The 13923-nt window shown below is 43.0% G+C and overlaps 1 protein-coding gene across 1 annotated transcript in view; it reads left to right on the top strand.

Annotated features, from left to right (window-relative positions):
- dip2ba (disco-interacting protein 2 homolog Ba) overlaps window positions 1-13923 on the top strand; it is a 42200-nt gene that overhangs the window by 24935 nt on the left and 3342 nt on the right. Inside the window, exons 8-37 of the mRNA XM_063880894.1 lie at window positions 835-1032; window positions 1297-1388; window positions 1466-1576; window positions 2098-2221; window positions 2512-2621; window positions 3130-3232; window positions 3404-3468; window positions 3547-3640; window positions 3982-4101; window positions 4215-4329; window positions 4682-4821; window positions 4931-5067; window positions 5845-5925; window positions 6015-6142; window positions 6279-6393; window positions 6622-6823; window positions 6916-7028; window positions 9287-9367; window positions 9499-9622; window positions 9813-9934; window positions 10091-10202; window positions 10470-10579; window positions 10972-11102; window positions 11242-11410; window positions 11887-12057; window positions 12305-12366; window positions 12483-12540; window positions 12653-12727; window positions 13110-13284; window positions 13404-13527. Coding sequence (XP_063736964.1) covers window positions 835-1032; window positions 1297-1388; window positions 1466-1576; window positions 2098-2221; window positions 2512-2621; window positions 3130-3232; window positions 3404-3468; window positions 3547-3640; window positions 3982-4101; window positions 4215-4329; window positions 4682-4821; window positions 4931-5067; window positions 5845-5925; window positions 6015-6142; window positions 6279-6393; window positions 6622-6823; window positions 6916-7028; window positions 9287-9367; window positions 9499-9622; window positions 9813-9934; window positions 10091-10202; window positions 10470-10579; window positions 10972-11102; window positions 11242-11410; window positions 11887-12057; window positions 12305-12366; window positions 12483-12540; window positions 12653-12727; window positions 13110-13284; window positions 13404-13527 — 3562 coding nt within the window. The remainder of the gene's footprint in view (window positions 1-834; window positions 1033-1296; window positions 1389-1465; window positions 1577-2097; window positions 2222-2511; window positions 2622-3129; window positions 3233-3403; window positions 3469-3546; window positions 3641-3981; window positions 4102-4214; window positions 4330-4681; window positions 4822-4930; window positions 5068-5844; window positions 5926-6014; window positions 6143-6278; window positions 6394-6621; window positions 6824-6915; window positions 7029-9286; window positions 9368-9498; window positions 9623-9812; window positions 9935-10090; window positions 10203-10469; window positions 10580-10971; window positions 11103-11241; window positions 11411-11886; window positions 12058-12304; window positions 12367-12482; window positions 12541-12652; window positions 12728-13109; window positions 13285-13403; window positions 13528-13923) is intronic.

Below are 13923 nucleotides of genomic sequence, written 5' to 3' on the forward strand. Positions count from 1 at the left end.
GTCCGTGTTGCCCAGCGACAGCCCCATAACATCAGTGCTTTAGAGGAGATCTGCATGGAGGAATGGGCCAAAATACCAGCAACAGTGTGTGAAAACCTGGTGAAGACTTACAGAAAACGTTTGACCTCTGTCATTGCCAACAAAGGGTATATAACAAAGTATTGAGATGAACTTTTGTTATTGACCAAATACTTATTTTCCACAATCATTTGAAAATAAATTCATTAAAAATCCTACAATGTGACTTTCTGGATTTTTTTTCTCATTCTGTCTCTCATAGTTGAGGTATACCTATGATGAAAATGACAGGCCTCTCTCATCTTTTTAAATGGGAGAACTTGCACAATTGGTGGCTGACTAAATACTTTTTTGCCCCACTGTATATATGCTCATTTAAAGTATGCACTTCCCACTGGTTCCCTTTCAAATTCAACATGCCAACTTGTAATTGGATTTTGCGTGCTTAACTCTTGTACAATTCATTTCCCTAATGTTACTTCATCTAGCTTTTAAGCTGGACTTTGAATAGTTTGCAAGACTTAAGTTTTAATCTTCATGTGACTTAAGGTTTAAGTAAAGTTTATACATGGTGTTTACTAACATACTTCAGGCATCTGACTAAACCTTTCTAAGAAACCCACTAACTTCAAGATGAGGAAGTGCTTTAGGACTGACTCCTGCAGCACTTCATTCAGTCATTCATTATTAATGGACATGACAAAAACGAGCTCAAACAAATGTACAATTATTATAAATATAAACTGTTAAGGAATAAATGTCACGCTCTGTCGGCTTCTCCTAATCATCTACTGCCTCTGCTCTCCTCTGGTTCAGTGCCTCAGCCGGACCCCAACACCCCGAAGCCAGAGGGACGCCAAATCATCCCGGTGAAAGGGGAGCCCCTCGGAGTCGTCAGTAACTGGCCTCCCGCCCTGCAGGCTGCCCTGGCTCGCTGGGGGGCCACGCAGGCCAAGAGCCCCGCTCTCACTGCGCTGGACATCACCGGCAAACCCCTCTACACCGTCACATATGGTCAGCAGCACCCCCACTCACAGAAACATCGTTTAGCCCAAAGTTAACGCTCATGTTGTTGTGCCCACTAAATGTAAATGTGAGATTTGTCTCTTGCATATGAGCAATCATTTCTGGCTTGAACAGAAGAACACCTACACGTATGTTTCCTTCTTGAGCTACAGTGGGTTGTGGAGTTGAGCTATCCTTAATCAGTTATACAACATGGTAAACAAACAACAAACAGGACCAGTTAAAACCATCAGTTGCTCTTTTTATTCACAGGAAAACTATGGAGTCGCAGTCTGAAGCTGGCCTATACACTGCTGAATAAACTGGGCACCAAGACAGAACCTGTCCTACAACCTGGAGACAGGGTAAGAGTCCGTCAGTCGCCACTCAGTTTCTCAAGCGATAAAAGAACACGGAAAACTTAACTTTTTCTTATCCTCAGGTGGCTCTGGTGTATCCTAACAGCGACCCCGGCATGTTCTGGGTGGCTTTCTACGGCTGCCTGTTAGCTGAGGTCATCCCTGTGCCCATTGAGGTCCCTCTGTCACGACAGGTAACAACATCACTGATCTTGAGTGAATTCCTCTGTGGTGATCACGGAGAAGTTCATAATCAGATTTTATCATTGGTTATGTTAAGGAGCAGAACCTATACACACCTGTAGATCAACACCGCAAGAAATCCCAGAACATCTGTAGTCAGTGGCATTTCAAATAAAATGTTACTTGATGATCAAAATTCACAAAGTCATAATAAAGACAAGCTTTTATACCTGGATAAATGTTTTCAAATATGGGATTTAAGTTTGAATGTAGAAGATGATGACGATGAAGATTATTACCTTGATTGTTTGGTTGTTAGTAAATGGAAACCAAGTAGCTATTTTATTTTAACTGAGTTGAATATATTGATACATGTATGTGTTTCTCCTTTGAAATATATATAAGTATATAATGCCTCAACGCTCATATCACCTAGCGTTTTAGACCAATGTTTGACAGCTACAGTAAAGAGATTGTGTGTTTTCTAACTGTCACAGTATTACACACTAATGACCCTTCTCTCTTTCCATAGGATGCAGGCAGCCAGCAGATCGGCTTCCTGCTGGGCAGCTGTGGTGTCAGTCTGGCTCTGACCAGCGAGGTGTGCCTCAAAGGGCTGCCCAAGACTCCAAACGGAGAGATCATCCAGTTCAAAGGTCAGTCTGCGCAGATGCACTACTGTAGATGCTGCGTCAGTCGGTACTTGGGAGCCATTATACCCAGGAGTATACAGTGTGATGTCAAATGTACGGCTATGTTGTGTCATAGATTATCTGTGGTCACGTTGCTTGCAAGGTATTGTCTGTTTACCTTTGGCCTTAAAACCAGGAGTTTTCAAAGTGAACAATGTTCATTTAGTGCGGCTTCAATTGTACAAACGTTTTAGTTTTTGCTTTTTGTTAGCTAAAGAAATCTGTGTTTATATATATCTTTTTTTGTCAACCAGGATGGCCAAGGATGAAATGGGTAGTGACGGACACAAAGTATCTGACCAAACCATCCAAAGACTGGCAGCCTCACATCCCCACCGCCAACACCGACACTGCCTACATCGAGGTAACTCTTTTAGGTTTGATTCTAAGAGTGTACCGCAATTTAGATTCTATTCAGAGACCTGCAATCAACTGGGACAGTTTCCTTTTCTGATTTCGGACATATACTTCATCTGCACTACTTCTAGACTGGTTTAACATAATACCTGCACTATCTTACCCTAATTTAAAGTACTCTGTATCATTTTGCACTATTTTTTATTTCAATTTTGTTATCTTTATTTTATTATGGTCTTATATCCTTTGATAACATGCTGCAGTGTTGGAAGAGAAGAGTTTCAATGCCATAACTACACTGTAGCTGCATCTGCTAAACCTTAACACCTTGAACCTACATTGCTATCGCCTCACAAAAATATTATCTGAAAATGTTATTCCTGGGCTCTTCCAGACATAAACATCTATCTATATTTAAATTAGAAGAATAAAAACTCACAACCTGACAATAAAGTGCTACCTTTTTCATTGTTCAATTACAAATGCTCTTTGTTTGTGTGTGTCTTTTCCACCAGTACAAAGCAAGTAAGGAGGGGACAGTGATGGGAGTTGCAGTGTCCAAGATCTCCATGCTGACCCACTGCCAGGCTCTGACGCAGGCCTGCAACTACTGTGAAGGTAAGAGCCCTTACTGATACCTCTCCTGCTTCACTGCTTCTCTCACTATCTTTGTGTGTGTAATCGTGATGTACTGAAGCATTACAAACATAAACAAATGGTGCATCTTTTACAAAGTTAGCTGGTGATTTCCAAATCCTCACTTGTGTGCCTCTGTGTTTTTTGTCTTAGGGGAGACACTGGTCAATGTGTTGGACTGTAAGAAGGATATGGGCATGTGGCATGGTGTCTTAACGGTAAGATTTCGTGGACATGTTGTACTGTCGGTTGTACTGTGCACAATGTTACAGTGACAGTATGTGTTTGTTTTCCAGAGTGTCATGAACAGAATCCACACCATCACAGTGCCGTATGCTGTCATGAAAGCATGTCCCATGTCCTGGGTGCAGAGGGTCCACCTTCACAAAGGTTCAGCCAATGTCCAATCTCACTTTTATATTGTTATACATTTGTAAAGTTTATATTTTATATTGCTATATTGCTTATATTACGTAATTGTATATTCAGTATATATTTAAACTGGTGAAACACAAATAAAGGATCCTATTTAAAGCTGTTTTTTGCAGATCGCACCAAAACCTTATGCCCAATGGTGCAGGAAAGTAAAGCAAAATATGTCTATCATGCCCTTTGCTTCGATCCACTCGAAAATATTAAATCCATTAAACAAATAGACATAAACTTCATTTATAAAACAAATACAGCTTGTAAGTCCCCATATATGACTTCCTCCTCTTCCTCTCTGATAGCACGTGTGGCCTTGGTGAAGTGCCGTGACCTCCACTGGGCCATGATGGCCCACAAGGACCAGAGGGACACCAACCTGTCCTCCATACGTATGCTGATTGTGGCTGATGGAGCAAACCCATGTGAGACTCAAACCTGTTCCCTTTGTAATAAAGAACTACTATGTTATGAACTACATGTAGGACTATTTCTGCCCTGTTTTAGTAATGTTATTATCCCATTTTTTTGTTTCCAGGGTCCGTGTCGTCATGTGACGCCTTCCTGAATGTGTTCCAGTCTCATGGTCTGAAGCCGGAGGTGATCTGTCCATGTGCTACGTCTCCTGAGGCCCTGACTGTGGCCATCCGCAGGTACCACATCTGATGCAAGGAGTTTAACGCGAGAGCAGAACTAGTTTTGCCTGCGAACATTCTTTGTGCATTTTGTACATTTCAAATGTGAATTTTCTATATTGACACGATGCACTTTTCTTAGTGAAATGATGTCTAGGTTAGAAACTGACATTACTTTTGTTTAAATTGACTTAAAGCTCAAACCAAACCCAAGCATGTGGTATTCCTCACTTCTGCATCATTCAAGATAAACACTGGAGCCACTTCACTTTGAGACTGAGGCTTGTTTTGTGCTTGATCGGATCTCAACAATGTGTTCCTGCTGCCTCCCTGTCTCACTCCCTCACCTGTCTTTGTGGCTTCCCTGCAGGCCCGGTGCACGAGGAGCTCCGCTGCCAGCCAGGGCCATCCTGTCCATGGGCGGGCTGAGCCACGGGGTGATCAGAGTGAACACAGAGGACAAGAACTCGGCTCTCACTGTGCAGGATGTGGGCCACATCATGCCCGGAGGTTAGCCACCAGAGTTGGTTTTAATTGGCTCTGCATCTGCTCCGCGTACTTTATTCCTTTATCTTTCAGGTAAACATACGTAATCTTGTGAATTGTTTGTGTCTTTCAGCTCTGATGTGCATTGTGAAACCAGACGGGCCTCCCCAGCTGTGCAAGACAGATGAAATAGGGGAAATCGTGATCAACTCTCGGGCTGGAGGCACCATGTACTACGGCCTGCCCGGAGTCACCAAAAACACATTTGAGGTCCGTCAAAGTTTAACACTGCCTAAATGACTCATTCCACATCTGGTCTAGTAACATGTTGCGGCTTATAAATAAACCTTTGGCATGAGACAAAAAATGTCCTCTTTTGAAAGTAATGTTAACACTTGAGCATGAACTTCCTGGTGACTTGGACGGGGTGTCCCCTTCCTCTTGTGGAGTGTGTGATGGGATCAGCTCCACCCTGCACATAACCCTGTAAGCATAAGCTAGAGATGGATTAGCTGGTTTAGAAATGGATGTATGGGAAAGAATCTCAGGTTGATATGATCCAGTAGATGGAGCCACGGCCATCCTGAAACTGTATTTTATTCCCATATCAACCTTAAGTGTGTTTATTTAAATATTTAAATGCAACAAACCACCTCTAAGTGAAACGTTTACCCATTTTTGCAATTATTTTGAAATATGAAGCCAGGGGGACATGAAAACTGTTTTCCCCTATGACCTTTGCCACAATACCAGGATAATCACTTCTGCTCATTGTCCGGAGTTTCCTTTCACACATGTAGCAAATAATCTGTCTGAGTAAAAGGAATATCTCCAGTTTTCTTCCAATTTCACGCCCGCCACAACAGAATCGTCATCATCACGCTTTACATTTTTCGGAAAAAAAGCAGCTTTATTCAAGAACAGGATGTAAACCACATTATTACATACAGCTCCTCCGGGTAATGCTAGGATATTAACAAGGTTGTAAAACATATGATGAAGAGGATGCACTGAACTCTAACGTATTATGTCTCTGTCAATCTGCAGGTGATCCCTGTCAACCAGGCTGGAGCCCCCATAGGAGAGATTCCTTTCACTCGGACTGGTCTGCTTGGATTTGTTGGACCGGTAAGGGAGAAACTTCCAAGGTCACTGTAATAATTTACAGTCATTTCACTGAAAATGTTCTTTGCTGAGTCAAACGGTTTGCTCCACAGGGCAGTCTGGTGTTTGTTGTGGGGAAGTTTGAGGGGCTGCTGATGGTGAGCGGGCGACGCCACAACGCAGACGACCTGGTGGCCACCGCGCTGGCAGTGGAGCCGGTCAAAACAGTTTACAGGGGGAGGTGAGACTGAGGCTGAGTGTGTGTGTTATATTTCTGCAGGGTGTATGGATGCGCAATGCTAATTTTGATATGATTTATAGCTAAACAGTATACTAATATTCAATTTGAGTGCTCATTTCTTTGTTCCCTCCCGCAGGATCGCCGTGTTCTCTGTGACGGTGTTTTATGATGAGAGGATAGTGATTGTGGCAGAGCAGAGGCCCGACGCGAGTGAGGAAGACAGCTTCCAGTGGATGAGTCGAGTCCTGCAGGTAAAATCAGTAGTAGTATTTATGTGATTTAACTTTTTTACGTAACAGATTCTTCTCTTTATCCTTTTAAGTTATGTGTGTTTCAAAGTCATGATGGGTCAATTTAGAGTTGTACCATTTTTCTGAGGGAAGGAAAGGGTTTGTACAAAGTCTTTAAAGTGTGGAAAATGTTAGTTTTCTTACATATCAACAGTTCTTTAAATAAACATGATATCATTTTCTTCACAGGCCATCGACAGCATCCACCAGGTGGGCCTGTACTGCCTCGCGCTCGTCCCAGCCAACACCCTCCCAAAGACGCCCCTTGGAGGAATCCACATCTGTGAAACCAAGCAGAACTTCCTGGAGGGGAACCTGCACCCCTGCAACATCCTGCTGTGCCCCCACACCTGCGTGACCAACATGCCCAAACCCCGGCAGAAACAGCCAGGTAGGGCTCCTTAGCTACTTACACAACGTAAGACAAATACTCATTCAGAGTTGAAGCGTTACTGACCACACTCTGTTGACTCTGTTTTTCAGTGGACGTCGGCCCTGCTTCCATGCTGGTCGGAAACTTGGTGGCTGGGAAGCGGATCGCCCAGGCAACCGGCAGAGAACTGGGCGTGGTGGAGGACCAGGACCTGATCCGAAAGGTACTGCTCACCACACAACCCCTGAACCACACTTTGATCAAACAGAATATTTATCAAATGCTTAATAATGGATTTGGTCATTTTTTTCTTAACAGTTTATTTTACTACAAATGTTTACGTCTATATCAATCTATATCTAAGACTCCAATATTGACACCTTGATAATGAGACAGAAATGTGTTTGAAGACTTGCTATGCTCAGCCAATATTTATAACATAAGATTAGAGCCGCAGTGATAGTCAATTAATAACCTATTTTAAAAGCCCCGTGTGTGTGTATTAGTCCTAGCATGATTGTTAGCTGAATATCTTTGGGCTGTCCGTCAGACAGAACAATACATTTGATAATTTTGCCTCTATGAATATAAAATGAGCCTTTTCTGTTATTTCCTGATGTTTTATATCCCAGGTGGTTCATAACTCAACCAAGAAAATCATCAGCGAAGACATTAATTATGATGTTCATTTTCAGCTTTACACAACATATATGAAACACATCTCTTCTAATGGCCTGATGTATCCGCTGTGAATGCTCTGAAACCAAGTGAACCCTGTAACATTCAGGGGAGACTTGATGGTCAAACTTGATCCTAAATCTCTGTTGTTCTGCCTTTTAACTTTGGGCTTTAGCTCTGTATGTGGCCCGTCATGATGGTAAGGCTCTGGCCTTCCCCCTCCCCCCCAACCGTCTTTGCTTCTGCTGCTTCTGTCGGTCAGATGTGCTTTGCAGCCTCGACGGCCTCACAGCCTCCAGCAGCAGCAGCTTTTGCCCGATGCTCAGAGATGACTGTCCAGGCTGGTTTCCTGGCCAGCAGGGGTCCACACACCTCATCTAACATACAGAATCTCATTCAAATCAAGATGAAACAGACTCTCTCCATTCACCTTTTAAACTAGAGTTTCTAACAGCCTACTAGATCTGCCAAACCAAAAGCTCATCAATAAGGTGTTCATAGACAACTTTCAATTCCCCTCCCCCAGTCTTTTTTAATGGGTGTTTCCACTGTTATAGACAACAGCATCGCTTCCTGTTTTCCTCAGAACATGCCTCTAGAGAACGTCATGGGGAATAGCTAAATATATATTCAAACATAATATAATTCATTCCCATTAATGCTGTCTGTTCATCTTGCGCCGTATGCAGTACGTCAGTCCACAGTCCAAACTAGGCAGCAGCAAATTTCCCCAAGAGATAGTACCCGGTGGCAGACAGAATTGCTTTATGAAAATTATGCTTTTAGGGAACCAATCTTTAAAGGAACCAATCTAAAGTACATTGAGTCATTACTCTATAGCTTTAACCTGGCAATCAACATTTACTTCCTAATAATAAAGTCAAATGGAGACGTCATTATTGTTATACTACATTATGCTTATGTCTTTCAATTACCCCTAAAATAATCCTTAGTGTGCACCTCTGCTGGCAGTGTTCCCTGTGATGCTCCCATGTGTAGCATGGCTTGATGAGTGGACAGGCAGCCGGCCTGCATGATGTGACTCCTGATCAGTGTTGACCTGTTGTCTGACTGAGAGAGAGAGAGAGAGAGAGAGAGTGGTACAACGGGTGATTTTGACCAGTGATTTAAATGACAATGCTGAAGCTTATATTTGTTTGTCCAGAAAGTCATTGTGTGAACTTTATCTGTTACTTTACATGTTGCCTGATGGTCACTTCCTGTCTGCCTTAACGGCCTTTCTTTGCTTTCACGTCTTGTCTTTTTTGACCCCGTGCACTGCCGCGTTGCTCAGTTTATTGACACCATTTGGTCTTATAATATCAGTGTTTGTTTCTAAATAAAGCCACTGGATTGTTCCTTTGCTTGAGAAACAGTACACTGACGCACTAGTATGTTATTTCAAGTTATTTAAAAGTACCATAGCTTGTTAGCGGCTGCAGGTGCAGATGGTCTCAGCATGACCCCGCAGCGGGCAAAAACAAATGGAAATATTCCTGTTGTGCGCCTGTGTGCCTCTGTGTGAGAGGTTAAAATCCTCCCAGAATATGTTTTCTGTTCTCAAAGTCTGTGAACAAATGTATCTGTTGTCCCTGAGAGCCGTTTATTTTTGGCTGCTGGTTGGATGATATATGAAGTGCCACTGTATGTGGACAAGCTTTTATTTGTTTCTATCTGTTGGACCATTTTTTAAATGGATTATTTTTTTGCCATGAATGCAGCTTTGTGTATTTTAAGTGTTCAATACATGAATGAAGTCAATCCTTCATTAATGTTTCTGTGATGACACTTTCTCTTTACCAGCACCAGTTCCTGTCTGATGCTCTGCAATGGAGGGCCCAAACCGACCCGGACCATGTCCTGTATGTGCTGCTCAATTCAAAGGTAGATTAAACACACACTGGAGGTTTATAGTAACACATATAGTGCATACTTGTCTTTCTTTTGTACTGGTAGTCTTGGTTTAGCATGTTGTTGGGTGTGAGCTAGCTGTACTTCCTCTCTTTCCTCTGTAGGGGGTGGCAGTGTGCACAGCCACTTGTGCTCAGCTGCACAAGAGAGCAGAGAAAATCACAGCTACCCTCATGGAGAGAGGCGGCCTCAACACAGGAGACAATGTGGTGCTGCTTTATCCCCCAGGTAAACACACACACACACACACACACACACCCTCAGCATAGTAGACAGTCAACTTCCATGTGTTTTTAATTAAAGGCATAATACATTACATCTCGGCAGCAAAGTGTCTAACATGACTAGACACATTATTCCAAATGTTTCCAACCACTTTCAAACCTGGAGGTGTCCTCCCTGTCTCTTCTTTCTGCAGGTATTGACCTGATAGCTGCCTTCTACGGCTGCCTCTATGCGGGGGTCATCCCTGTGACGGTGAGGCCGCCTCACCCACAGAACCTGGCAGCTACTCTCCCCACTGTCCGCATGATCATCGACGTGAGTGTACACCACTGATATTTTTAATTAATGGCGCTTTTACACAATGTTTTTCAGTCATTTATGTAAAATGTAAACCTTGACTGGAGGATTTGTACTGGAACTCCCTGCTAAAGCAATAAATAAACTCCTTTGTTTGTGTGTTTGGTGTAACAGGTGAGCAAAGCCGCCTGCATCCTCACCACTCAGCCTCTCATGAGGATCCTCAGGTCCAGGGAGGCTGCTGCCAGCGTCAACGTCAAGACGTGGCCGACTATCATCGATACAGGTGCTGGAGATCTGTGGGGATCTGTTCAAATACTAACGGCTCAGAGGCAATAGGCATTGTGCACATTACAGCTTTAGGACACAACACCTTACTGCATTCAAGGACACAACAGAAAAACTTGAGACTTAGAAACATGTTCCCCGTTTGGCCACAAGGTGTCCTGCTTGCGCCACAATAGAAACAATAACACTTGTTAAAAACTGTTGTAATTTGTGATTTATTTTCACCAGTAAGAAAATAACACCAATTATTTCCTTCTTCTCTCAGATGATCTACCGAGAAAGCGGCCTCCTCACATTTATAAACCCCCCACAGCTGAGATGCTGGCCTACCTGGACTTCAGTGTGTCCACCACAGGCATGTTGACTGGAGTCAAGGTAAAATACTCTCAGCATTAGTGTATAACTGTTTATTCTGTATTTTATTTGTGTTTTATTTGTAGTTTTTAACTTAAGGACCAGTATTGCTCTTTTTTTATTTTGTTTAATACATTTATATTTGGAACTCTTTATTTCTTAATACTATTTTTGAAATCTCACATTTTTTTTTCCTAATTAACATGTATTATCATCATCATGATATTGCTGAATGGGTAGTGGGATTTACTTATGTTCATATACGGGAGTTTTCATTTAAATAAAAAAAACTATCTGTATGACTTTAAAAAAAAGAATAATAAAAAAACAAATAGATTCATTTGCTCCTATTGTGTAGTTTTTGTTGACAGCAAAGAGCTTTTTTTTAAAGGCTTGTGTCTATTTCCTTTCAGATGTCTCACGCAGCAGTCAGCACTCTGTGTCGCTCCATTAAGCTGCAGTGTGAGCTGTACTCCTCACGCCAAATAGCCATCTGCCTCGACCCGTACTGCGGCCTGGGCTTCGTCCTGTGGTGCCTCTCCAGGTAACACACACACACACACACACACACACACACACACACACACACACACACACACACACACACAGAATATCAAATGTTATATAACATGCTGTTCCTATAAACGTAGTTGCTGGAGCGAGTGTCTGTTTTTTTTGCCCAGCGTTTACTCAGGTCACCAGTCCATCCTTATCCCCCCCCTGGAGCTGGAGAGTTCGCTGCCTCTGTGGCTGAGCACGCTGAGTCAGTACAAGATCAGAGACACTTTCTGCTCCTACTCTGTCATGGAGCTCTGCACCAAAGGCCTGGGCACCCAGACAGAGATGCTGAAGGTCAGAATCACACTCACACCCCAAAAAATGCCGTGTTACCCCACCCTGTCTTTACTCTTAACAATAACAACACTGTTACACATTGGTTGCTCTCAATCATATCTGCTCAAGGCAACTAATTAACACCTGTCTGATTGGATTAATACCTAATATAGACACTTTAAGCCTAATAGTCACGTGACCGTAGATAACAGACATGAAATGATGGGGAGAGAGATAGGAAACATAAACAGAAAAAAGCTTGTTCTGCTTCATGCAGACCATTCAAAAAGAACCATATAAATGCATACTTTATTAGTTATCCGTAAACACCTATCTTCTTTAAAGTCTTAAATCTGGTTGTTGTGGTTCAGTGTCTCTCAATATCTAAAAGCCCTGTGGATTAAAACGTCCACTGATGCTGAGTTCATGTTCGTGCCAGGCTCACTCTTCACTTAACTGTTATGAGTGTGAATAACCTCAACCTGTGTCTCCAGGCGCGGGGTCTGAATCTGTCGTGCGTGCGGAGCTGCGTGGTGATAGCGGAGGAGCGGCCTCGCCTCGCTCTCACGCAGTCCTTCTCCAAGCTCTTCAAAGATCTCGGCCTGTCGCCGCGCGCCGTCAGCACCGCCTTCGGCTCCAGGGTCAATCTCGCCATCTGCCTGCAGGTTGGTTTCACACGGTCACACACTGATTTGTTGTTACACGTACACTCTTTCCCTTGTTACACTCATTCTTGTGTTGTATGCACTTTTTAGTCGACAGTGTTTAATCCTGTACAAATGACTGAATGGAAGTCATTCACTGTCTACCCTGCATTTAAGTTTGTTACACTTTGACCTAAATGAGACAAACAGCTTCAGGTTGTTCATTTCTTTGATGTCAGAGTATTTATTATCCTCTCTACATCCTCAGGGCACTGCTGGACCTGACCCCTCCACCGTGTATGTTGACATGAAGTCTTTGCGCCACGACAGGTAAGACTGGAAACACCTGCGGCTGTCCCATGATCCGTGTGGTGAAAACAAACATTGCTTGTTGTTCAGATCAAACAGAATGATTGACAGCTCTGTCTTTTGTCCGTGTCCCTCAGGGTGAGGCTGGTGGAGCGAGGAGCGCCACAGAGCCTTCCTCTCATGGAGTCAGGCACTGTAAGTATTGATTGTTGGGTAAAAACCCTGATGTGTGTGAGGCTCTCACTGGCCACAGACCCAGAGAGGAGGTGGTATTATCTCTGAAGTCTCACTTAATGTTTCCTCTCAGATCCTACCAGGAGTGAGGGTCATCATAGTCAACCCGGAAACCAGAGGTCCGCTGGGAGATTCCCATCTTGGGGAGGTGAGTGATTCTGCAACAAAGTGGTTCCACCCATACAGAGCAGAGTGAGCAGAGCTATTTAAACAGAACGGTTCATTTGGATTAGAGCTGCAGTGATAATCTGCAACTGTTTTCATCATTGAATAATGTATCATACCAAACAAAGGGATTTCCCGCTCTCTGCTTTAAAACACATTAAAGTGAATATCTTTGTTTTGCGCTGTCAAAACAAGACATTTAGGCTTAACGAAACTGGGACTGACATTTTTGAACTATTTGCTGACATTTTATAAACCAAATGATTGATTGATTTGTCTAAAACTTGATTGGAAGATTATTCATAATGGAATAAAGCTCAGTTTTTGTTGTATAAAATGACCTCATTCACCTTTTTGTGTGTCAGATCTGGGTAAGCAGCACTCACAGTGCCAGTGGCTACTACACCATCTACGGGGAGGAGAGCCTGCAGGCGGATCATTTCAACACCAAACTCAGCTTTGGGGAGCCCCACACCCTGTGGGCCAGGACGGGCTACCTGGGCTTCATCAAGAGGACGGAGCTACTGGATGCCAGCGGCGGTGAGAGGACATTTGGAAACAGTTGACTTCATTCACTGCCTTTTTGCCTATCACGACATCAACATATATTGTATCCTGTTGTTGCACTGTGTCTATAACTCTCGTCTTCTCCGCTACAGATCGTCATGATGCCTTGTTTGTGGTGGGCTCTCTTGATGAAACGCTGGAGTTGAGGGGGCTACGCTATCACCCGATCGACATTGAGACGTCTGTCTCGCGAGCCCACCGCTGCATCGCAGAAAGGTGACGCTCTTTATTTTGAGATATATTTAGCATTATATATATTCTCTTTACACTCAGAAAGACCATGTGATAATGACAGAAATGGGCCATTGTAGGTGTAAAAATAAAATGACAGAGCAGGAGGAGGATGCAGTATGAAAAGAAAAACTTTGATTTAAGATTAAAGTGGTAAATGAAGTATGAAATTGGATTTAGCAGTAAGAAAATACTTGAGATCTTCACACCAAATCCCCATAATAACAACAGCAGAGCTCATCATTATTATTATTTTAAATGATGTGATAGCTTTTGTTCATCAGGAACTTTAACAGAAAGGACAGCCGCAAGGATATCACATGTTCTGTATTTATTCATTTATTTTTTCCCGGCAGATTTATTATTTTAGTATGCAAGAAC

The sequence above is a fragment of the Eleginops maclovinus genome, chromosome 1 (genome assembly GCF_036324505.1).
Source record: "Eleginops maclovinus isolate JMC-PN-2008 ecotype Puerto Natales chromosome 1, JC_Emac_rtc_rv5, whole genome shotgun sequence".
NCBI lineage: Eukaryota > Metazoa > Chordata > Actinopteri > Perciformes > Eleginopidae > Eleginops > Eleginops maclovinus.